Source organism: Epinephelus lanceolatus, chromosome 17 (assembly GCF_041903045.1).
Source record: "Epinephelus lanceolatus isolate andai-2023 chromosome 17, ASM4190304v1, whole genome shotgun sequence".
Taxonomy (NCBI): Eukaryota; Metazoa; Chordata; class Actinopteri; order Perciformes; family Serranidae; genus Epinephelus; species Epinephelus lanceolatus.
In genome coordinates this window covers 293,003-318,273 of record NC_135750.1, presented here as the reverse complement: position 1 = coordinate 318,273, position 25,271 = coordinate 293,003, and the positions used below count along the sequence as shown (strand labels likewise).

Below are 25,271 nucleotides of genomic sequence, written 5' to 3'. Positions count from 1 at the left end.
CTTCTTGGTCAAATAGCCCTTACACAGCCTGGAGGTGTGTTTGGGGTCATTGTCCTGTTGAAAAATAAATGTTCGCCCAACTAAACGCAAACCGGATGGGATGGCATGTCGCTGCAGGATGCTGTGGTAGCCATGCTGGTTCAGTGTGCCTTCAATTTTGAATAAATCCCCAACAGTGTCACCAGCAAAACACCCCCACACCATCACACCTCCTCCTCCATGCTTCACAGTGGGAACCAGGCATGTGGAATCCATCCGTTCACCTTTTCTGCGTCTCACAAAGACACGGCGGTTGGAACCAAAGATCTCAAATTTGGACTCATCAGACCAAAGCACAGATTTCCACTGGTCTAATGTCCATTCCTTGTGTTTCTTGGCCCAAACAAATCTCTTCTGCTTGTTGCCTCTCCTTAACAGTGGTTTCCTAGCAGCTATTTGACCATGAAGGCCTGATTCGCGCAGTCTCCTCTTAACAGTTGTTCTAGAGATGGGTCTGCTGCTAGAACTCTGTGTGGCATTCATCTGGTCTCTGAGCTGAGCTGCTGTTAACTTGCGATTTCTGAGGCTGGTGACTCGGATGAACTTATCCTCAGAAGCAGAGGTGACTCTTGGTCTTCCTTTCCTGGGTCGGTCCTCATGTGTGCCAGTTTCGTTGTAGCGCTTGATGGTTTTTGCGACTCCACTTGGGGACACATTTAAAGTTTTTGCAATTTTCCGGACTGACTGACCTTCATTTCTTAAAGTAATGATGGCCACTCATTTTTCTTTAGTTAGCTGATTGGTTCTTGCCATAATATGAATTTTAACAGTTGTCCAATAGGGCTGTCGGCTGTGTATTAACCTGACTTCTGCACAACACAACTGATGGTCCCAGCCCCATTGATAAAGCAAGAAATTCCACTAATTAACCCTGATAAGGCACACCTGTGAAGTGGAAACCATTTCAGGTGACTACCTCTTGAAGCTCATGGAGAGAATGCCAAGAGTGTGCAAAGCAGTAATCAGAGCAAAGGGTGGCTATTTTGAAGAAACTAGAATATAAAACATGTTTTCAGTTATTTCACCTTTTTTTGTTAAGTACATAACTCCACATGTGTTCATTCATAGTTTTGATGCCTTCAGTGAGAATCTACAATGTAAATAGTCATGAAAATAAAGAAAACGCATTGAATGAGAAGGTGTGTCCAAACTTTTGGCCTGTACTGTATACTGTATCCTGTCCACATCCTATCCTGCGTAATATTGTGAAAATTAGGCCTATCCTGACCCGAAAAGATGCAGAAAAATTGGTCCACGCTTTTGTTACCTCAAGGCTGGATTACTGCAACTCTCCATTATCAGGTAGCTCTAATAAGTCTTTAAAAACTCTCCAGCTAATTCAGAATGCAGCGGCACATGTACTAACAGGAACTAAGAAACGAAGTCATATTTTTCCTGTTTTAGCTTCTCTGCACTGGCTCCCTGTAAAATCCAGAACTGAATTTAAAATCCTACTGTTAACTTATATAACCCTAGGTTCACTAGCAAGAACCACGCCACAACAATATGTCGTTTAAAGGTTTAATGGAATACAGGAGTTATTGAATGTTGAGAAAAGATGAATGGATGTGGGTGAGGTAGAGGGAAGATGTCATCTGTTAGGCTGGTCTGGGGGGATGTATTGAAGACCGTTTTGCAGACCATTCGTGACCCCAAAGAATGGCAGCTATTATGATGGGATACAGCTCATGAAGCGCAGAGGAAGGGGAGCGGGACTCTGAGTCGAGGGATTCAAACTCTGGGGGCCAAGCGGAGGAGAACCATCTCCCTCCATAGTAGCCGTCAAAGCCTGTGCCGCGTCTGTGAAAAGTTGAATGTCCTCAGGCTGGGTGATGAAGTCGTCGTAGAAGAAGGAAATGCCATTCCAAGAAGATAGGAAATGTAGCCACATACGCATTTCCATTTTGCAGGCATCGTCTAGAATGACCCTATCGTGGAGAGAGGGAACGGCAGCAGCCTTAGACAAAAGGATGGACAAGAAGGATTTAGCTTGAGGGATTATGCGGATGGCATAATTGAGATGTCCAAGGAGGGCTAACAGCTGGCGTTTGGTGCATCTGTCTGCTAAGAGGTAGGTTGACAGAAGCAGAGAGATGGGCTGTATTTTCTCCAAGGGCAGAGATGCTTGGAAGGAAATTGAGTCCAGAGTGATGCCTAGGAACTCAATGGAAGTGCCAGGTCCTGATGTTTTCTCCTCGGAAAGAGGGACGCCGAGTTCAGAGAAAGCGTTAGTGAGCGTATTGAGCCCGTGGCGAGGAGGGGAGGATGGTGGAGTGACGATAAGAAAATCGTCGAGAAGATGGAGAATGTAAGGGAGCCTGTGGTTGTTAGTAAGGATCCAGCATAGGGCTTCTGAAAGAGAATCGAAGATCTTAGGACTGCTTTTGCAGCCAAAGGTAAGGTGCACAGAAAAATAATATGCCCCCTTCCAGCAAACGCCAAAAAAACGTCAGAAGTCAGGATGAATGGGCAAAACTTTGAATGCACTGGTGATGTCTGCTTTAGAAAGCCAGTTCCATGGTAGGTAACGTTAGACAATCTTTACGTTTTCTCTTTGTTTGAATGGAAGTTTTCTCTATGAAGCGTTTCGGCGAGATGCGCGGTCTGTCTGAGCTCGAGAAATCTTGAGACAAACAGGGTAGGATGGGTTGACCTGGCATAAGTAGGCTTGGCAGGTGATTAGAGGTGTGGTTGAGGCGTGGTTCTGCTCCTGAACCTAAGTTAACAGGTTAACTACTTATATTTAAATTTTCTTTTTTTGCATTCCTAAATATTCTTGTTAAATAAATGTTTATTTCTCATTAAGGAAATAAGTTTTTCCTTATCCGCTGTGAGGGTCGTAAGGACAGAGGGATGTTGTATGCTGTAAAGCCCTGTGAGGCAAATTGTGATTTGTGATACTGGGCTTTATAAATAAAATTGATTGAAATTGATTGATTAAAAGGGTGGACTTGCATCATTATGCCTTTTTTATCATTAGTTAAAAAATGGTCTATAAACAGCAAAATTACAACAATAATAAAATGGTCTTAAAAGCACAATATTACGCAATATTATTGCTCTTCGCAATCATTTCTGATGCAATTAATCGCCCAGCAAAATTTGTTATCGTGACAGGCCTAATACTGAACACAAATATACTGTCCACATATTGAATACTGTCCATATTTACTGTATACTGTCCAAATATACTGTCCACATACTGTATACTGTCCATATGTACTGCATACTGTCCACATACACTGTCCACATATATACTGTATACTGTCCATACTGTATACTGTCCACATACACTATCCACATATATACTGTATACTTTCCATATATGGGTCAATGATGTGACGCTACTTTTTTTGTGTTTATATGGTTTAGTCAAATTTAAAAGGGTTAAAATCTGAAAATAAATGTATGATTAACTTACAAACTTTAATTTTGTGTGGATCCAGTATAAAATTTCTGCTTTTAATACATTATGAGAGAATATATTAGAGGATAATGGCAAAAATGTCTAAGTGGTGTAACCATAAAAACTTGCACCAAATAATTAAACTTGCTTAAAAACACTAAAATTCTCAATAAAACACCATAACAACTAGTTTGGCATGATCTTTAAATTATTAATTTGTTATATTCAATAAAGATAATGGAATACAATTGTTCTAAATATGAAATTTAATTTGGGGAATCATGAAAGTCAAGTAAACTACATGAAGTGTCAAGTGGTGTAACCACCATTTAAGAGGCCGTTTTGTTAATATAGTAAAGAAGACCATGTGACAGGAAATGGTATTACAGAGAAGGACCTCTGATGATCACAACTGCTGCATGACAAGGTTAGAATCTCTTAAAATTACTAATAAATTGACGTTTTTAGACTCTGGTCAGGTTTGGTCAAATAGTATGACCCTAGAAAAACATTAATAATTCATAAAAATCATTAAAATGAATATTTACTTTAAAAATTATGTTTGAAATCTTGAGACCAAGGCCATGTGCTTACACAGGTGTCCCTGGTAATGCCTGTCAAATTTGATTTTAAAATGAAATGTCAAATGGTGTAACCAGTTACACCATTTGACTCCTATTCTGAGCCTTTCTGTTATAGGCAATTATTTCACATATCAGCAGTTTATGATGGTAATTTGTTAGATATCAGTAATTTATGATGCTAATTAAAGATGTATTATAAAAAAAACTACTTTTGATCTTGTACAGTAGCTTTAAAATACCTAAAAATCCAATAATTCATTGAAAGTAGAAATGTTACTCAAACATTAAAATTTCTGTCTGTAAAATACAATTATTTACATTTCTGCTATTTCATTACTACTGTATGATAGATTTATAGAAAACTAAAGTAATCAAACTAAATAAATAAAATCAATTTTCCCCATTAGATGCCAGTTTCTAGGAGAGCCACCTGACAAGCCCAAAGGGTTTTCTTTTGGCTCCTCCCGCACACTTTTTTTTCTCTTTTAAGTCATCGTTTTTTATATGTGTCAATACTGTATGTATTCTGTTTCTTCTTATTGACATCCTATACTCTTTTTCTTGTGTGCAAATAAAAAAAACAAAACAAAAAAACAAGGAAAAAGTGGCTCGTCACAGAGTGCTAATGCAAATGAATGCTAATGAATGCTAATGCTGCAGCAAGGGCCAATTACGTCCTTACGAGTTGTTGTTGTCAGGTGACTTTTTCCCTTATCAGAATTTAAAACACAAAACATGAAACATGAGTTAAATTTTAAAATTAAATGATTGTTATTAGCAAAGAATTTACAGTAGAAGAAATTAGTTAATTGTTGTCAGCTGTTCCTTTTTCTGAACTTCCTCTCATTAAATTTTTATCAAGCGTATTCACAATAGTAGACCAGTTCACCGTTAAGAGTTGACTTTTTTCTTATCAGAACTTAAGATACAAAACATGAGTTAAATTTTAAAATGAAACATGACTGTAAAATGTTTTTCACAGCAAAGAATTTACAGTAGACGAAATTAGCTCACTGTTGTCAGATGATCTTTTTTCTGAACTGAAATAACATGAAAAAAACAAGTTCACTTAACCTTGTTGACTGTCATATTTGATTTTCAGTGTCAGTTCCTTCACCAAACAGTGGTGTTTGACTGTATAAGGAACATGGTCTGGCAGTGTATCATATTTTTATGAAAAATACCAGTTACACCAATTGACACAACCCAGTGTCATTTGGTGTAACTGGTATTTTTTCATAAAAATATGATTATATACAAGAAAATAAATGTGGAGTAAAATGTGGAATAAATGTAATCCACTTTTGCAGTGCAACACTGTTTTTTTTAAATTTTACATAACTTGTCACGCGTTATTTAGAAATAAAGGGGTGTTTTCAGGAAATGTCCTGCTCAGTATTGCCAAAATGCATTAAAATTTAAATATAGAAATACTCCAAAAATATCTCATTTCAATTTAATGCTTTTGAAATAAAGATTTTTTTATAAGTACACTTAAATCTACTGTAGGTGGATAAAATATTTAATATTTATCATTCTTTCGTGGTTACACCATTTGACATTTTCAGGAGCATTCAGTCTTACTTTTCATAAAAAATGGTGCAAATGTCATTTCAAATGACATAAAACCAACAAAAATACAGAATGTACATTTTAACAAATCTGATGCATGCTTTGAAAACTATTTTTGAAGATATTTCTGAAGTGCTCATCTTGCCAACCCTTATTTGTCACTGACCCATATACTGTATACTGTTCATATATACTGTATCCTGTCCACACATATTTAAGACTAGACTTAAGACTTTCCTCTTTGATAAAGCTTATAGTTAGGGCTGGCTCAGGCTTGCCCTGTACCAGCCCCTAGTTAGGCTGACTTAGGCCTAGTCTGCCGGAGAACCCCCCTATAATACACCGGGCACCTTCTCTCCTTCTCTCTCTCTCTCTCTCTCGTATTCTATTACTGCATCTTGCTAACTCGGCCATTCTGGATGTCACTAACTCGGCTTCTTCTCCGGAGCCTTTGTGCTCCACTGTCTCTCAGATTAACTCATATCACAGCGGTGCCTGGACAGCGTGACGTGTGTGGTTGTGCTGTTGCCGTGGTCCTGCCAGATGCCTCCTGCTGCTGCTGCCATCATTAGTCATTAGTCATACTTCTACTGTTATTATACACATATGACTATTGTCACACATGTATACTGTCAGATATTAATATATACAGTACAGGCCAAAAGTTTGGACACACCTTCTCATTCAATGCGTTTTCTTTATTTTCATGACTATTTACATTGTAGATTCTCACTGAAGGCATCAAAACTATGAATGAACACAAAAAAGGTGAAATAACTGAAAACATGTTTTATATTCTAGTTTCTTCAAAATAGCCACCCTTTGCTCTGATTACTGCTTTGCACACTCTTGGCATTCTCTCCATGAGCTTCAAGAGGTAGTCACCTGAAATGGTTTTCCAACAGTCTTGAAGGAGTTCCCAGAGGTGTTTAGCACTTGTTGGCCCCTTTGCCTTCACTCTGCGGTCCAGCTCACCCCAAACCATCTCGATTGGGTTCAGGTCCGGTGACTGTGGAGGCCAGGTCATCTGCCGCAGCACTCCATCACTCTCCTTCTTGGTCAAATAGCCCTTACACAGCCTGGAGGTGTGTTTGGGGTCATTGTCCTGTTGAAAAATAAATGATCGTCCAACTAAACGCAAACCGGATGGGATGGCATGTCGCTGCAGGATGCTGTGGTAGCCATGCTGGTTCAGTGTGCCTTCAATTTTGAATAAATCCCCAACAGTGTCACCAGCAAAACACCCCCACACCATCACACCTCCTCCTCCATGCTTCACAGTGGGAACCAGGCATGTGGAATCCATCCGTTCACCTTTTCTGCATCTCACAAAGACACGGCGGTTGGAACCAAAGATCTCAAATTTGGACTCATCAGACCAAAGCACAGATTTCCACTGGTCTAATGTCCATTCCTTGTGTTTCTTGGCCCAAACAAATCTCTTCTGCTTGTTGCCTCTCCTTAGCAGTGGTTTCCTAGCAGCTATTTGACCATAAAGGCCTGATTGGCGCAGTCTCCTCTTAACAGTTGTTCTAGAGATGGGTCTGCTGCTAGAACTCTGTGTGGCATTCATCTGGTCTCTGATCTGAGCTGCTGTTAACTTGCCATTTCTGAGGCTGGTGACTCGGATGAACTTATCCTCAGAAGCAGAGGTGACTCTTGGTCTTCCTTTCCTGGGTCGGTCCTCATGTGTGCCAGTTTCGTTGTAGCTCTTGATGGTTTTTGCGACTCCACTTGGGGACACATTTAAAGTTTTTGCAATTTTCCGGACTGACTGACCTTCATTTCTCAAAGTAATGATGGCCACTCGTTTTTCTTTAGTTAGCTGATTGGTTCTTGCCATAATATGAATTTTAACAGTTGTCCAATAGGGCTGTCGGCTGTGTATTAACCTGACTTCTGCACAACACAACTGATGGTCCCAGCCCCATTGATAAAGCAAGAAATTCCACTAATTAACCCTGATAAGGCACACCTGTGAAGTGGAAACCATTTCAGGTGACTACCTCTTGAAGCTCATGGAGAGAATGCCAAGAGTGTGCAAAGCAGTAATCAGAGCAAAGGGTGGCTATTTTGAAGAAACTAGAATATAAAACATGTTTTCAGTTACTTCACCTTTTTTTGTTAAGTACATAACTCCACATGTGTTCATTCATAGTTTTGATGCCTTCAGTGAGAATCTACAATGTAAATAGTCATGAAAATAAAGAAAACGCATTGAATGAGAAGGTGTGTCCAAACTTTTGGCCTGTACTGTACTTTCAACATTCACAGTAGCCAGAACTATAACTATAATATTATCACTTTCATTAATGTTGTTGTAAGCTACTGTCATTACCGTCTGTCCTGCATCTCTGTCTCTCTGTCTCTGTCTCTGTCTCTCTCTCTCTCTGTCTCTCTCTCTCTCTCTCTCTGTCTCATTGTGTCATATGGATTACTGTTAATTTATTATGCTGATCTGTTCTGTACGACATCTATTGCACATCTGTCCGTCCTGGAAGAGGGATCCCTCCTCAGTTGCTCTTCCTGAGGTTTCGACCGTTTTTTTCCCCCGTTAAAGGTTTTTTTGGGGAGTTTTTCCTGATCAGCTGTGAGGGTCCTAAGGACAGAGGGATGTTGTATGCTGTAAAGCCCTGTGAGGCAAATTGTGATTTGTGTTATTGGGCTGTATAAATAAAATTGATTGATTGATTGATTGAATGACATATACTGTCCATATATACTGTATACTGTCCACATATATACTGTATACTGTCCATATATACTGTACATTGTCCATACTGTATACTGTCCACATATACTGTCTACATGTATACTGTCCACATATACTGTATACTGTCCACATATATACTGTATCCTGTCCACACATATACTGTCCACATATACTGTACATACTGTCCACATATACTGTACTGTCCACATATACTGTACATACTGTCCACATATACTGTCCACATATAGACTGTATCCTGTCCATATATATACTGTCCACATGTACTGTCATGTTACTGTACAGTTAATACAGTAGTCTGATATAAAGTGGTGTTATTCTGTGTTCTTCTCAGCAGATCTGACGTTTGGACTCAAACCAACATGTCAGCGTGTCTCTGAACTCTGTCTGACTGATGAGAAGACAGATAGAGACAAACGGAGGACACCTGTCTCTGGTCTCTGTGGAGTCTCACCTGGCTCCAGGTAGCTGCTGTCGTCCTCTGACGTGCTGAAGTCCAGAGAGCGAGATAGAACGGCCACAAAGCCTTCTTTAAACTCCTCAAAGTTCACCTGAAGGTCAAACAAAGGTCATTCATCAAACTGCAGCTGTACTCAGTGACTCTGTTTGACCACCAGGGGGCAGAGCTGACAGCATGTTATCACTTCATACAGACACTGTATGATGGTTCATCAGGTGTAAGAGTCCCTGTCACTGCAGGAATAATCTGTCTGTCTGTCTGTCTGTGTCTGTCTGTCTGTCTGTCTGTGTCTGTCTGTGTCTGTCGGTCTGTCTGTGTCTGTCTGTCTGTCTGTCTGTGTCTGTCTGTCTGTCTGTCTGTGTCTGTCTACATCTATTTCCTGTACAGACGTCTACTTTCTGTACAGACAGGAACCAAAACAAGGAGATAAAAGAGGCTGAAGAGCTGCAGAGGTGGTCACCAACACAGTTACACTACACCCAACTTTTTACAGGAGGTATACAGTCTGTGTGTGTGTGTTTGTTTGTGTGTGTGTTTGTGTTACCCTGGTGTAGGTGCACTCTCCCACCAGTTTGCGTTAGTGTGTATTTCAGTGTGTGTGTGCGTGTGTGTGTGTGTGTTACCCTGGCGTAGGTGCGCTCTCCCAGCAGCATGTGGAGCAGCAGCGGCAGGTGAGCGTCAAGCTGCAGTTTCCTGCACAGCACCGTTAGCTCGTCTCGGTCCAGGAAGCCGGTGGCCGTCGTGTCGCAGCTGTCAAACTCTACCTTCAGCTGGGCGACATACTGGCTGTGCTCCGTCTCCTCCATCACAATGCATCACGCTACTACGCTACAACACCTGGAGGGAAAAATATGTCACAGGAAGTAGTGAGGCTGACAACCATGACATCATGGTAATAGATGAGATTTGGTGAAGTGAGGTGATATGAGATGAGATGAAATGTGATGAGATGTGGTGAGGTGAGATGTGAGGTGAGATGGGGTGAAGTGAGCTTAGATGTGGTGAGGTGAGGTTAAGTGAGATGAGATGTGGTGAGGTGAGGTTAGGTGAGGTGAGGTGAGATGTGAGGTGAGATGAGGTGAAGTGAGATGTGATGAGGTAAGATGAGATGAGGTGAGGTGAGGTGAGATGAGATGAGGTGAGGTGAGATGAGATGTGAGGTGAGATGAGGTGAGGTAAGATGAGATGTGGTGAGGTGGGATGGGATGGGATGAGAGGTGAGGTGAGGGAGGTGAGATGTTGTGAGGTGAAATGTGAGATAAGATGAGATGAGGTAAACTGAGATGAGGTGAGATGAGGTGAGGTAAGATGAGATTTGGTGAGGTGAGATGAGATGTGAGGTGAGATGAGGTGAGGTAAGATGAGATGTGGTGAGGTGGGATGTGAGGTGATTTGAGATGAGGTGAAGTGAGATGAGAGGTGAGGTGAGGGAAGTGAGATGTGGTGAGGTGAGATGTGAGATAAGATGAGATGAGGTGTGGTGAGGTAAGGTGAGATGAGATGAGAAGTGAGGTGAGATGAGGTGAGGTGAGATGGGTTGAGGTGAGGTGAGATGTGAGATAACATGAGATGAGGTGTGGTGAGGTAAGGTGAGATGAGATGAGAAGTGAGTTGAGATGAGGTGAGGTGGGTTGAGGTGAGGTGAGATGAGATGTGGTGAGGCGAGATGTGGTGAGGTGAGGTGAGGTGAGATGAGAGGTGAGGGAGGTGAGATGAGGTGAGGTAAGATGAGATGAGGTGAGGTGAGACGAGATGTGAGGTGAGATGAGGTGAGGTAAGATGAGATGTGATGAGGTGGGATGGGATGTGAGATGAGGTGAAGTGAGATGAGAGGTGAGGTGAGGTGAGGTGTGGTGAGGTGAGATGAGAAGTGAGGTGAGATGAGGTGAGGTGAGATGGGTTGAGGTGAGTTGAGATGAGATGTGGTGAGGCGAGATGTGGTGAGGTGAGATGAGGTAAGAGGAGATGTGGTGAGGTGAGATGTGATGAGATGAGGTGTGGTGAGGTAAGGTAAGGTGAGATGAGGTGAGGTGAGATGGGTTGAGGTGAGGTGAGGTGAGATGAGACGAGGTGAGGTGAGACGAGGTAAGGTGAGATTTGGTGAGGTGAGGTGAGATGAGATGTGAGGTGAGGTAAGATGAGATTTGGTGAGGTGAGATGAGATGTGAGGTGAGATGAGGTGAGGTAAGATGAGATGTGGTGAGGTGGGATGGGATGTGAGGTGAGATGAGGTGAAGTGAGATGAGAGGTGAGGTGAGGGAGGTGAGATGTGAGATAAGATGAGATGAGGTGAGGTGTGGTAAGGTAAGGTGAGATGAGATGAGATGTGAGGTGAGATGAGGTGAGGTGAGATGGGTTGAGGTGAGGTGAGATGTGAGATAAGATGAGATGAGATGAGGTGAGGTGTGGTGAGGTAAGGTGAGGTGAGATGAGAAGTGAGGTGAGATGGGTTGAGGTGAGTTGAGATGAGATGTGGTGAGGCGAGATGTGGTGAGGTGAGATGAGGTGAGAGGAGATGTAGTGAGGTGAGATGGGATGTGGTGAGGTGAGATAAGATGTGGTGAGGTGAGATGTGGTGAGGTGAGATGGGATGTGGTGAGAGGAGATGTAGTGAGGTAAGATGGGATGTGGTGAGGTGAGATAAGATGTGGTGAGATGAGGTGAGATGTGGTGAGGTGAGATGACGTGATGAGGTGAGGTTTAGAGACAGAGCAGGTCAACAGCAGCACTGTGACACTGCATTCAGGTCAGCAGCTGTCTGGATTCTGAGGAGCATCTTTTGGAGGATTTACGGTACAATATCACAGTAATGTGATGTCAGGATTAAAGCCCCGCCCCTCAGATAATACTCTATGTACTTCAGTCAGTGAGCGCAGGACTTTCACCTGTTACAGAGCTGTAAATAAACTGTCCTCGTGACTGTTGGACTGCAAAATATAATACTATTTTATTTATTGATTTATTTGTCCCAAAGTGAAATTCAGCTAGTAAAGTACATAAAAAGTTTGTTTGAGATTGTGTGTGTGTGTGTGTGTGTGTGTGTGTTTGTGTGTTTGTGTTTACTATTTGACAGGCTTTGACTGCTGATGATTTACAGACATGATTTGAGCAAAGTTACTGTTACACTGCAGTGGACAGTTCATCACTTCACTTCAGTTACTCTGTCCTCCTCCTGTACTACATCCTGGTGTAAATACAGTACTTTTTATTGCAGGATTTTAACAGATTAATAAAATATTAAACAAATAAAAATGATCTCTCCCCACCACCCTGTAAAGGAGTGTTTCTACACTACAGTAGGACTACTCTTCCAGAAATGTCTGCATACTTCTTCTCACTGCTGAGGCTTAAAGTTGTAACTGTGTAGGAGTAATAGAGTACAGGTACCTGGTAGTTACAGTACTTTGTGAGTACATGTGGTTGTGATGACGTCACAGTGAAACGAGTCGATAAATAAACAATGAAAGAAAAAAAACGTCTCGCGAGCTGATGACGCCTCACCATGGGAACAGAGCCGTGAGGAACAAAAGACCACAATACACAAACAAAAACAAGTACATAAAAAGTTTGTTTGACATGAAACAGAAAGTTCAGTGTGTCCGGTAACTGACGGACTGTTAACGGTAACTGTAAACGTTAGTTTTCTTACCGCGGGAAAAGTTCTCCTCCTCCTCCTACTCCTCCTCCTCCACCGGCTCCTCTCTGGTATAACTTAACGGCTCCTCCATTAACGTGTCCCCGGAGCTCCGGACAGTCCACCGTTAATCCACCGAGACAACCGAGAGTAACGGGGCAGGAGCAGACCCACCGAAAGCAGCCGCGTAAAGCTAACGGACTGCCACTTCCGGTCAAGCCTTTCAAAATAAAACGCCTTTCACGCATACACCGCTAAGCAGTAAGCACGTTCCTGCAGTGACGTCACTGCTTTTATTAATCATAAATAAAATATAATAAACTAATATATTCTGTTTCTCATTTTGTTCCAACAGCTGATTATTTAATTTTATGGATCCAAAAACATGCTATACTATGACATTTTTTCTACATTTTTGAGGACATGCTACACTGTCAAGTTTTTTCTAGATTTTGGACGACATCCTATGCTATGACTTTTTTTCTACATTTTGGACGAGATGCTATATGACATTTTTTCTAGATTTTGGATGACATGCTATACTATGACATTGTTCATGACTTTTGATAACATGCGATGTTATGACGTTTTTCATTGTTTTGGACGGCATTCTATAAAATTACTTTTTTTCTACATTTTGGACGAGATGCTATACTATAACATTTTTTCTAGATTTTGGACGATATGCTATTCTATGAATTTATTCATGATTGTGGACGACATGCTATTCTATGATGCTTTTTTTTCAATATTTTGGACGACATACTATACTATTACGTTTTTGATGACTTTTTACGACATGCTATACTATGATGTTTTTTCTAGATTTTGGACGACATGCTATGCTATGATGTTTTTCATTATTTTGGACAACATGCTATACTATGACTATTTTTCCTACATTTTGGACGAGATGCTATACTATGACATTTTTAATACATTTTGGACGACATCCTATGCTATGATGTTTTTCTAGATTTTGGACTACATGCTGTGCTATGTCGTTTTTCATGATTTTGGACGACATGCTATCATGACATTTTTTTCATGAATTTGGACGACATACTTTGCTATGACAGTTTTTCTAGATTTTACACGACATGCTATACTATGACATTTTTTCATGAGTTTTGATGACATGCTATACTATGACGTTTTTCATGATTTTGGAGGACATGCAATACTCTAACATGTTTTTCTAGATTTTGGACAACATACTGTACTATGACATTTTTCATGATGTTTGATGACATGCTATACTATGACAGGTTTTCATGATTTTGGACGACATGCTATACTATTACGTTTTTTCATGATTTTGGATGACATGCCATACTATGACATTTTGCATGATTTTTGATGACACGCTATATTATGACGTTTTTCATGATTTTTGACGACATGCTATAGTATGACATTTTTCATGAATTTGGACGACATGCTATACTATGACATTTTTCATTATTTTGGACGACATACTATCCTATGACATTTTTTTAAAACGATGTCGGACTCCGTAGTTTTCTCTGGACCCCTCCCAAATCTGACCAGTGATGACATGTTTAGCCACATGTCATCATTTAACCGCTGGATGGAGCTGCTCTCATTTCTAGGAACCTGGCAAATTTTATTAGTAATTTAAATCCCTGACAACCCAGAGTTGAGACCAGGACAGAGAGTTGCAGTCCTAAACGCCTCTCTGAGCTTCTAGTTCAGTTACCCAGCCATAGTTTTCATAGTTTTATACAAACGGTGTCTGTCCCCCGACCACCTAAATTATTTAAATCTAAAATTAAACAAAGAGGAGTTGTGCATAACAACCTCATAAAAATTAAAACCTCTTCTGTGACAGAAAGACAAAACAGGAGAATTAAATGCGGACTGTTAAATATCAGGTCTCTATCGTCTAAAGCAGTGTTAGTAAATGAATTAATATCAGATAATCATATTGATTTACTCAGTCTCACTGAAACCTGGCTGTGTCAAGATGAATATGTTAGTCTAAATGAGTCCACTCCTCCCAGTCATAATAATACCCACATTCCTCGAGGCAGCGGCCGAGGAGGGGGAGTTGCAGCCATTTTTAACTCTAGTCTGTTAATCAGCCCTAAACCTAAACTAGATTATAATTCATTTGAAAGCCTCGTTCTTAGTCTTTTACATCCGACCTGGAAAACCTCGCAGCCACTTTTATTTGTTATAGTGTACCGTGCTCCTGGCCCATATTCTGAATTTGTATCTGAATTCTCAGAGTTTTTATCCAGTTTAGTTCTTAAATCAGATAAAGTTATTATTGTAGGCGATTTTAACATTCATGTCGACGTTGATAATGACTCCCTGGCTACCGCGTTTATCTCATTATTAGACTCCATTGGCTTCAGTCAGGGTGTACATGAACCCACTCACTGTTTTAACCATACCCTCGATCTAGTTCTGATGTATGGAATTGAAATTGATAACCTAAAAGTCTTTCCACAGAATCCCTTGCTATCAGATCATTATCTGATTACTTTTGATTTCTTTTTACTCGATTACACGCCACTCAGCAACAGTTACTATACTAGATGTTTATCAGATAGTGCTGTCGCAAAATTTAAGGAAAAGATTACTTCGTCGTTAAATTCAATACCAATACCTTCAGTAACAGAGGTTTCCCGTGCCGACTTTAACCTCTCCCAAATTGATCATTTTGTTGATAGCGCCGTAGGCTCGCTGCGAACAACGCTCAACTCTGTAGCTCCTCTTAAAAAGAAGTTAACAAAGCAAAGAAAGTTTGCTCCTTGGTATAACTCTCAAACCCGTAGGTTAAAACAAATATCGTGAAAATTTGAAAGGAATTGGCGATTAACCAAACTGGAAGAATCTCGTTTAATCTGGACAGACAGTCTCAAAACTTATAAGAGGGGCCTCCGCAATGCCAGAGCAAACTATTACTCAGCATTAATAGAAGAAAACAAGAACAACCCCAGGTTTCTTTTCAGCACTGTAGCCAAGCTGACTGAGAGTCAAAGCTCTATTGAGCCTTGTATTCCTTTAGCCCTTAGCAGTAGTGATTTTATGAGCTTTTTTAATGACAAAATTCTAACTATTAGAGGCAAAATTCATGACCTCCTGCCCTCAGATGGTACCTATCTAACCTCAAACACAGCTGTAGAACCTAATATATATTTAGATTGCTTCTCCCCAATTTTTCTTCAAGAATTGACCGCAGTGATTTCTTCATCTAAATCATCAACGTGTCTCTTAGACCCCATCCCAACTAGGCTACTTAAGGAGGTCTTTCCTTTAGTTAACACTCATATATTAGATATGATCAATATATCCTTACTAACAGGCTATGTACCACAGTCTTTTAAGGTAGCTGTAATTAAACCTCTACTAAAAAGCCCACCCTGGATCCAGAGGTGTTAGCCAACTATAGACCAATATCTAATCTTCCCTTTATGTCAAAGATCCTTGAGAAAGTAGTTGCAGACCAGCTGTGTGATTTTCTCCATGATAATAATTTATTTGAGGAATTTCAGTCAGGATTTAGAGTGCATCATAGCACTGAGACAGCTCTAGTTAAAATTACAAATGACCTTCTGATTGCTTCAGACAAAGGACTCGTCTGTTCTTGTTTTATTAGATCTTAGTGCGGCGTTTGACACAATTGACCATCAAATTCTACTGCAGAGACTGGATCACTTAATTGGCCTAAAAGGTTCTGCACTAAGCTGGTTTAAATCTTATTTATCTGATCGTTTTCAATTTGTTGACGTTCGTAATGAATCATCCTTACGTACCAAAGTTTGTTTTGGAGTTCCGCAAGGTTCTGTGCTCGGACCAATCCTATTTACTCTATATATGCTTCCTTTAGGTAACATCATTAGAAATCACTCTATAAATTTCCATTGTTATGCGGATGATACTCAGTTGTATTTATCGATGAAGCCAGAAGAAAGTAATCAATTAACTAAACTCCATAACTGCCTTAAAAACATAAAAACCTGGATGAGCACCAATTTCCTGATGTTAAATTCAGACAAAACTGAAGTTATTGTTCTCAGAGACTCTTTATCTGATGACATAGTTTCTCTAGATGGCATTGCTCTGGCCTCTAGCACTACCGTAAGAAACCTCGGAGTAATATTTGATCAAGATTTGTCTTTTAATTCTCATTTAAAACAAACCTCACGGACTGCATTTTTTCATCTGCGTAATATTGTGAAAATTAGGCCTATCCTGACCCGAAAAGATGCAGAAAAATTGGTCCACACTTTTGTTACCTCAAGGCTGGATTACTGCAACTCTCTATTATCAGGTAGCTCTAGTAAGTCCTTAAAAACTCTCCAGCTAATTCAGAATGCAGCAGCATGTGTACTAACAGGAACTAAGAAACGAGATCATATTTCTCCTGTTTTAGCTTCTCTGCACTGGCTCCCTGTAAAATCCAGAATTGAATTTAAAATCCTACTGTTAACTTATAAAGCTCTAAATGGTCAAGCTCCGTCATATCTTAGAGAGCTCATAGTGCCATATTATCCCACCAGAACACTGCGCTCTGAGAACGCAGGGTTACTCGTGGTCCCTAAAGTCTCCAAAAGTAGATCAGGAGCCAGAGCCTTCAGCTATCAGGCTCCTCTCCTGTGGAATCATCTTCCTGTTACGGTCCGGGAGGCAGACACCGTCTCCACATTTAAGACTAGACTTAAGACTTTCCTCTTTGATAAAGCTTATAGTTAGGGCTGGCTCAGGCTTGCCCTGTACCAGCCCCTAGTTAGGCTGACTTAGGCCTAGTCTGCCGGAGGACCCCCCTATAATACACCGGGCACCTTCTCTCCTTCTCTCTCGTATTCTATTACTGCATCTTGCTAACTCGGCCATTCTGGATGTCACTAACTCGGCTTCTTCTCCGGAGCCTTTGTGCTCCACTGTCTCTCAGATTAACTCATATCACAGCGGTGCCTGGACAGCGTGACGTGTGTGGTTGTGCTGCTGCCGTGGTCCTGCCAGATGCCTCCTGCTGCTGCTGCCATCATTAGTCATTAGTCATACTTCTACTGTTATTATACACATATGACTATTGTCACACAACTATACTGTCAGATATTAATACATACTTTCAACATATTGTACCACAGTAGCCAGAACTATAACTATAATATTATTACTTTCATTAATGTTGTTGTAAGCTACTGTCATTACCTGCATCTCTCTCTCTCTCTCTCTCTCTCTCTGTCTCATTGTGTCATATGGATTACTGTTAATTTATTATGCTGATCTGTTCTGTACGACATCTATTGCACGTCTGTCCATCCTGGAAGAGGGATCCCTCCTCAGTTGCTCATCCTGAGGTTTCTACCGTTTTTTTTCCCCGTTAAAGGGGTTTTTTTGGGGGGAGTTTTTCCTTATCCGCTGTGAGGGTCATAAGGACAGAGGGATGTCGTATGCTGTAAAGCCCTGTGAGGCAAATTGTGATTTGTGATATTGGGCTTTATAAATAAAATTGATTGATTGATTGATTGATTTTTTCTAGATTTTGGACGACATGCTATACTATGACATTTTTCACAATTTTGGACGACATGCAATACTATGACATGTTTCACAATTTTGAACGACATGCTATACTGTAATTTTTTTTTTCTAGATTTTGGACAACATGCAATACTATGATATTTTGCATGATTTTTGATGATATGCTATATTATGACGTTTTTCATGATTTTTGGTGTCATGCTATACTACAATGCTTTTTTGTAGATTTTGGGCGATACCATAACTTTTTTCATGATTTTGGACGACATGCTATACCACAATGTGTTTTCCTATATTTTTAATGACATATTTTATTATGACGTTTTTCATAATTTTTCATGACATGCTATACTATGACACTTGTTCTAGATTTTGGATGACATACTATAATTTGATACTTTTTTCTAGATTTTTGAAAACATACTATACTATCATGCTTTTCTCATGATTTTGGACTACATGCTATACTATGACGTTATTATATCTTGACGTTTTTCATGATTTTTGACGACATACTGTAGTATGACTTTGTTTCATTATTTTTGATGACATAATATATGGGGGGTTTTTTAGATTTTTTTGGGCATTTTGCCTTTAATGGACAGGACAGGTAAGCGTGAAGGGGGGAGAGAGAGAGGGGGGATGACATGCAGGACAGGGCCAAGGGCAGAATTCGAGCCCCGGCCGCTGCAGCAACAGCCTTGTACACAGGGCGCCTGCTTTACCCACTAAGCCACCGACACCCCGTCATAATATACGTTTAAGTTTTGTCTAGATTTTGGACGACATGCTATAATGTTACGTTTTTCTAGATTTTGACGACATACTATACTATGATGTTTTTCATGATTTTTGACGACATGCTATACTATGACTTTTTTCACGATTTTTGATGACAATCTATACTATGATGTTTTTTCATATTTTGGACGACATACTATACTATGACGTTTTTCATGATTTTTGGCAAGCTACTATACTATAACATTTTTTATGATTTTGGACAACATACTATACAATTACGATTTTCATGATTTTTGATGACATACTATACTATGACTTTTTTTCACAATTTTTGACGACATGCTATACTATGACTTTTTTTCATGATTTTGGATGACATGCTATACTATGACATTTTTTCATGATTTTGGATGACATACTATAATATTATGTTTTTTCTAGATTTTGACGACATACTATACTATGATGTTTTTCATGATTTTTGACGACATGCTATAGTATGACATTTGTTCATGATTTTGGATGACATGCTATACTATAACGTTTTTTTCATGATTTTTGACAACATACTATACAATGACATTTTTCATGATTTTTGATGACATGCTATATTATGACGTTTTTCTAGAGTTTGGACAACATGCTATATTATGATGTTTTTCATATATTGAATGACATGCTATACTATGACGTTTTTCAGAATTTTTGATGACATGCTATACTATGACTTTTTTTCATAATTTTGGACGACATGTTATACTATGACTTCTTTTCATGATTTTGGACGACATGCTATACTATGACTTTTTTTCATGATTTTGGACGACATGCTATACTGTGATGTTTTTCGTGATTTTTTTGACAGCATACTATACTATGACATTTATTCATGATTTTCAATGACATTATGCACTAAGATGTTTTTACAGCATTGCATACTGTTCCATCCATTATTTTACAACATATTATTATATGAATATTTTTTTATATTCTATGACTTTTTATGTTCTTTCATGTTATATTATATGACTTCTCTTAGAAAAGGTTGTATGTTCTTTTTTTAATCTCATGACTTTTTTAACAACATTCTTTACTATGACTTTTTTTCTAGAATATCTTATTGGCATATTGAACTATGTCTCATGACTGAGGGTTCAGTATTTGTATTTAACTTTTATATCTTGTGTGTTCAGCAAGAATTTTTCCGCTTATTTCCATAAACACTTTTTTCCTTTTCTCTTTTAAAATTGAGCTCCAGAGCCCAAAGATTCTGTCTCTTAAACAAGTATGCTATAAAAGGTTTAAGTAATGTTCCACAAAAGTTCAAGCTGTAACAATCATGGACTTCCGAGAAATGTTTTTATTTACTTCTTTCAGCTGTTACCACATTAATGTATGTCGTTAATGCCTTCGCTGCACAGCTGTGTGTAACACAGTGTTGGTGACACAGTGTCAGATCAGGTTCACAGTGACGTCCTCCATCTGACACCATCTGAGATAATGTCTTTTATAGTCCTCTCGGTCCTCGAAAATTACTTTCACTTGCTCAGTTTTTCATAACAAACTGTTGGTGTCATGTAACATCATGTCACGTCATATCACGTCATGTCATGTCATGTCATGTCATGTCATGTCATGTCACGTGATGTCATACATTCTCACCGTGTTACATCTCTCCAGCAGTAAGACGTCTGTGTCTTCTTCTTAGTTGTGTTTGAGATTCATTGTTGGAAATAAATGTTGGATGGTGCCAGACTTTATTCACATGAGATCATATAAATATATCAGTACATTACTCTGAGCAGGCAGGTAATCTATTACTTCTCATACCCTCCTGAGTGACTGTTTACTGTGACTATGGACACAAACTGGGATGAGTTATGTTTCATTGCTGAGACGACAGAGCATCCACATCATCACACAGACCGAGCTGCTGCTGATTGGATAAGGTTCATACTGAATGAGCCTGATCAATAACCTGTTAACATGTCTGTGACTCAGAGGTTCACCACACTGCTGGGATTCACCCTGTCACTGTGTGTGTGTGTGTGTGTGTGTGTGTGTGTGTGTGTGAACACGTTAAAGATCAGTGGACACATGAAACACTCTGCATGGGTCAGACTAAATCTACGCTCCCGATAAACCATGGACCTAGTTAAACCATGTCAACATGTACCTGCTGCTGTAACTCTGCTTTAATTCTGGTTTATCTCTGGTGTGATCTAAAGCGTGTTGATGACCTCAGAGTTAGAAAGCAGTGAACTTGTCCTTTAAAGGACTAGGACCTGGCTCCTCCCCCCACGGGGCCCCCTGGGTGTGTCACTGCGTCATGGCTGCTGTCCTTGGCCCTCAGCTGACATCAGCAGAGTTAATCTGTTCCTTTGAGCTGATTAACTCTGATTATCTGCTCAGCTGCTGTCAACCACCTGCACACGCCGTGACACACCAAGATGTCACCGTGAGACCCCGAGGAGACACCACGCACTGTAAAACACTGTAAAACACCAATGAAAAATATTACAAGATAACGTAGAACACTGTAAAATACTGTGAAACACTGCAAAACGTAGTGCTACAAAGTACTACAAAACACTGTACATAATACAAAACACTGTAAGGCACTGTTAAACACCACGATGTCACTGTAAAAAAAACCTACACTGTAACAAACCACTGTGATATACTACGAAATACTGTAAAACACTTTGGAAACACTGTAAAACACTGTAAGATATTGTAAAATACTATGAAACACTGTAAGATATTGTAAAATACTATAAAACACTGTAAAACACCAAGATGTCACTGTAAAACCCGGAGGAAACACCATATACACCAAAACACTGTAAATAAAATGATGTGGGTTTCTGGGGAAAAACTCGTGTTATTAGGAGAGACAGCATTCATCCCACTTTGGATGGAGCTGCTCTCATTTCTAGGAACCTGGCAAACTTTATTAGTAATTCAAAACCCTGACAACCCGGAGTTGAGACCAGGACTCAGAGTCACAGTCCTATACACCTCTCTGAACTTCTAGTTCAGTTACCCAGCCATAGTTTTCATAGTTTTATACAAACGGTGTCTGTCCCCCGACCACCTAAATTATTTAAATCTAAAATTAAACAAAGAGGAGTTGTGCATAACAACCTCATAAAAATTAAAACCTCTTCTGTGACAGAAAGACAAAACAGGAGAATTAAATGCGGACTGTTAAATATCAGGTCTCTATCGTCTAAAGCAGTGTTAGTAAACAAATTAATATCAGATAATCATATTGATTTACTCAGTCTCACTGAAACCTGGCTGTGTCAAGATGAATATGTTAGTCTCAATGAATCCACTCCTCCCAGTCATAATAATACCCACATTCCTCGAGGCAGCGGCCGAGGAGGGGGAGTTGCAGCCATTTTTAACTCTAGTCTGTTAATCAGCCCTAAACCTAAACTAGATTATAATTCATTTGAAAGCCTCGTTCTTAGTCTTTTACATCCGCCCTGGAAAACCTCGCAGCCACTTTTATTTGTTATAGTGTACCGTGCTCCTGGCCCGTATTTTGAATTTGTATCTGAATTCTCAGAGTTTTTATCCAGTTTAGTTCTTAAATCAGATAAAGTTATTATTGTAGGCGATTTTAACATTCATGTCGACGTTGATAATGACTCCCTGGCTACCGCGTTTATCTCATTATTAGACTCCATTGGCTTCAGTCAGGGTGTACATAAACCCACTCACTGTTTTAACCATACCCTCGATCTAGTTCTGACATATGGAATTGAAATTAATAACCTAAAAGTCTTTCCACAGAATCCCTCGCTATCGGATCATTATCTGATTACTTTTGATTTCTTTTTACTCGATTACACGCCACTCAGCAACAGCAATCATCCTTACGTACCAAAGTTTGTTTTGGAGATCCGCAAGGTTCTGTGCTCGGACCAATCCTATTTACTCTATATATGCTTCCTTTAGATAACATCATTAGAAATCACTCTATAAATTTCCATTGTTATGCGGATGATACTCAGTTGTATTTATCGATGAAGCCAGAAGAAAGTAACCAATTAACTAAACTCCATAACTGCCTTAAAAACAAAAAAACTTGGATGAGCACCAATTTCCTGATGTTAAATTCAGACAAAACTGAAGTTATTGTTCTTGGCCCCAAACAACTAAGAGACTCTTTATCTGATGACATAGTTTCTCTAGATGGCATTGCTCTGGCCTCTAGCACTACTGTAAGAAACCTCGGAGTAATATTTGATCAAGATTTGTCTTTTAATTCTCATTTAAAACAAACCTCACAGACTGCATTTTTTCATCTGCGTAATATTGTGAAAATTAGGCCTATCCTGACCCGAAAAGATGCAGAAAAATTGGTCCACGCTTTTGTTACCTCTAGGCTGGATTACTGTAACTCTCTATTATCAGGTAGCTCTAGTAAGTCCTTAAAAACTCTCCAGCTAATTCAGAATGCAGGAGCACGTGTACTAACAGGAACTAAGAAATGTGATCATATTTCTCCTGTTTTAGCTTCTGTGCACTGACTCCCTGTAAAATCCAGAATTGAATTTAAAATCCTACTGTTAACTTATAAAGCTCTAAATGGTCAAGCTCCGTCATATCTTAGAGAGCTCATAGTGCCATATTATCCCACCAGAACACTGTGCTCTGAGAATGCAGGGTTACTCGTGGTCCCTAAAGTCTCCAAAAGTAGATCAGGAGCCAGAGCCAGAATATCTTCAATTTTCAATTCAATTCAATTGGGCTTTATAAACAAAATTGAATTGAATTGAAAATTGAAGATATTCTGAAGCACTGTAAAACACTGTAAAATCTTTTAAAAACACTCACAGTGAAAACACTGCAAACCTGTTACACTGTACAAAACTTCAAACTCTGTAAGATACTGTAAAACACTGTAGAAACAGCAGAACACTGTGACACAAAATTCTGTAAAACAATCAATCAATTAATCAATCAATTTTATTTATAAAGCCCAATATCACAAATCACAATTTGCCTCACAGGGCTTTACAGCATACGACATCCCTCTGTCCTTATGACCCTCACAGAGCGAAGAGCAACTGAGGAGGGATCCCTCTTCCAGGACGGACAGACGTGCAATAGATGTCGTACAGAACAGATCAGCATAATAAATTAACAGTAATCCACATGACACAATGAGACAGAGACAGAGAGAGAGAGAGAGAGAGATGCAGGTAATGACAGTAGCTTACAACAACATTATTGAAAGTAATAATATTATAGTTATAGTTCTGGCTACTGTGGTACAATATGTTGAAAGTATGTATTAATATCTGGCAGTATACATGTGTGACAATAGTCATGTGTATAATAACAGTAGAAGTATGACTAATGACTAATGATGGCAGCAGCAGCAGGAGGCATCTGGCAGGACCACGGCAGCAGCACAACCACACACAATGTAAGATACTGTGAAAACACGGTAAATACCTCTACAAATATACATGTATACAACTGTATATACCTTTATTTATAAGTGTCTATATACCCCATTTACACCCTTGTGTATACCCCTGTGTATAGACCTGTATATATCCCTTAGTATACATCTGTACGTACTGCTGTGTACACACCTATATACACCTGTATCTACCCATATATATCCCTCTGTATGCACCTGTATCTACCCATATATACCCCTGCACCTGTATCTACCCATATGTATCCCTCTGTATGCACCTGTATCTACCCATATGTATCCCTCTGTATGCACCTGTATCTACCCATATATACCCCTGCACCTGTATCTACCCATATGTATCCCTCTGTATGCACCTGTATCTACCCATATGTATCCCTCTGTATGCACCTGTATCGACCCATATATATCCCTCTGTATGCACCTGTATCTACCCATATATATCCCTCTGTATGCACCTGTATCGACCCATATGTACCCCTCTGTATGCACCTGTATCTACCCATATATACCTCTCTGTATGCACCTGTATCTACCCATATGTATCCCTCTGTATGCACCTGTATCTACCCATATATATCCCTCTGTATGCACCTGTATCTACCCATATGTACCCCTCTGTATGCACCTGTATCGACCCATATATACCTCTCTGTATGCACCTGTATCTACCCATATATATCCCTCTGTATGCACCTGTATCTACCCATATATATCCCTCTGTATGCACCTGTATCTACCCATATGTATCCCTCTGTATGCACCTGTATCTACCCATATGTATCCCTCTGTATGCACCTGTATCTACCCATATGTACCCCTCTGTATGCACCTGTATCTACCCATATGTACCCCTCTGTATGCACCTGTATCTACCCATATGTACCCCTCTGTATGCACCTGTATCTACCCATATATACCTCTCTGTATGCACCTGTATCTACCCATATATATCCCTCTGTATGCACCTGTATCTACCCATATATATCCCTCTGTATGCACCTGTATCTACCCATATGTATCCCTCTGTATGCACCTGTATCTACCCATATGTATCCCTCTGTATGCACCTGTATCGACCCATATATATCCCTCTGTATGCACCTGTATCTACCCA

The 25,271-nt window shown here is 39.7% G+C and overlaps 1 protein-coding gene across 7 annotated transcripts in view; it reads right to left on the bottom strand.

The window, feature by feature from the left end:
• Nucleotides 1-12,620, bottom strand: part of ninl (ninein-like) — a 72,536-nt gene extending 59,916 nt beyond the window's left edge. For all 7 annotated transcript variants that reach the window (XM_033613504.2, XM_033613507.2, XM_033613508.2 and 4 more), the window contains exons 1-3: nucleotides 12,442-12,620; nucleotides 9,416-9,629; nucleotides 8,787-8,883 (exon numbers count right to left, since the gene is read on the bottom strand). In XM_033613504.2, the coding sequence (XP_033469395.2) occupies nucleotides 8,787-8,883; nucleotides 9,416-9,598 (280 nt within the window). In that variant the 5' untranslated portion in view covers nucleotides 9,599-9,629; nucleotides 12,442-12,620. The remainder of the gene's footprint in view (nucleotides 1-8,786; nucleotides 8,884-9,415; nucleotides 9,630-12,441) is intronic.
• Nucleotides 12,621-25,271: the final 12,651 nt, after the last annotated feature.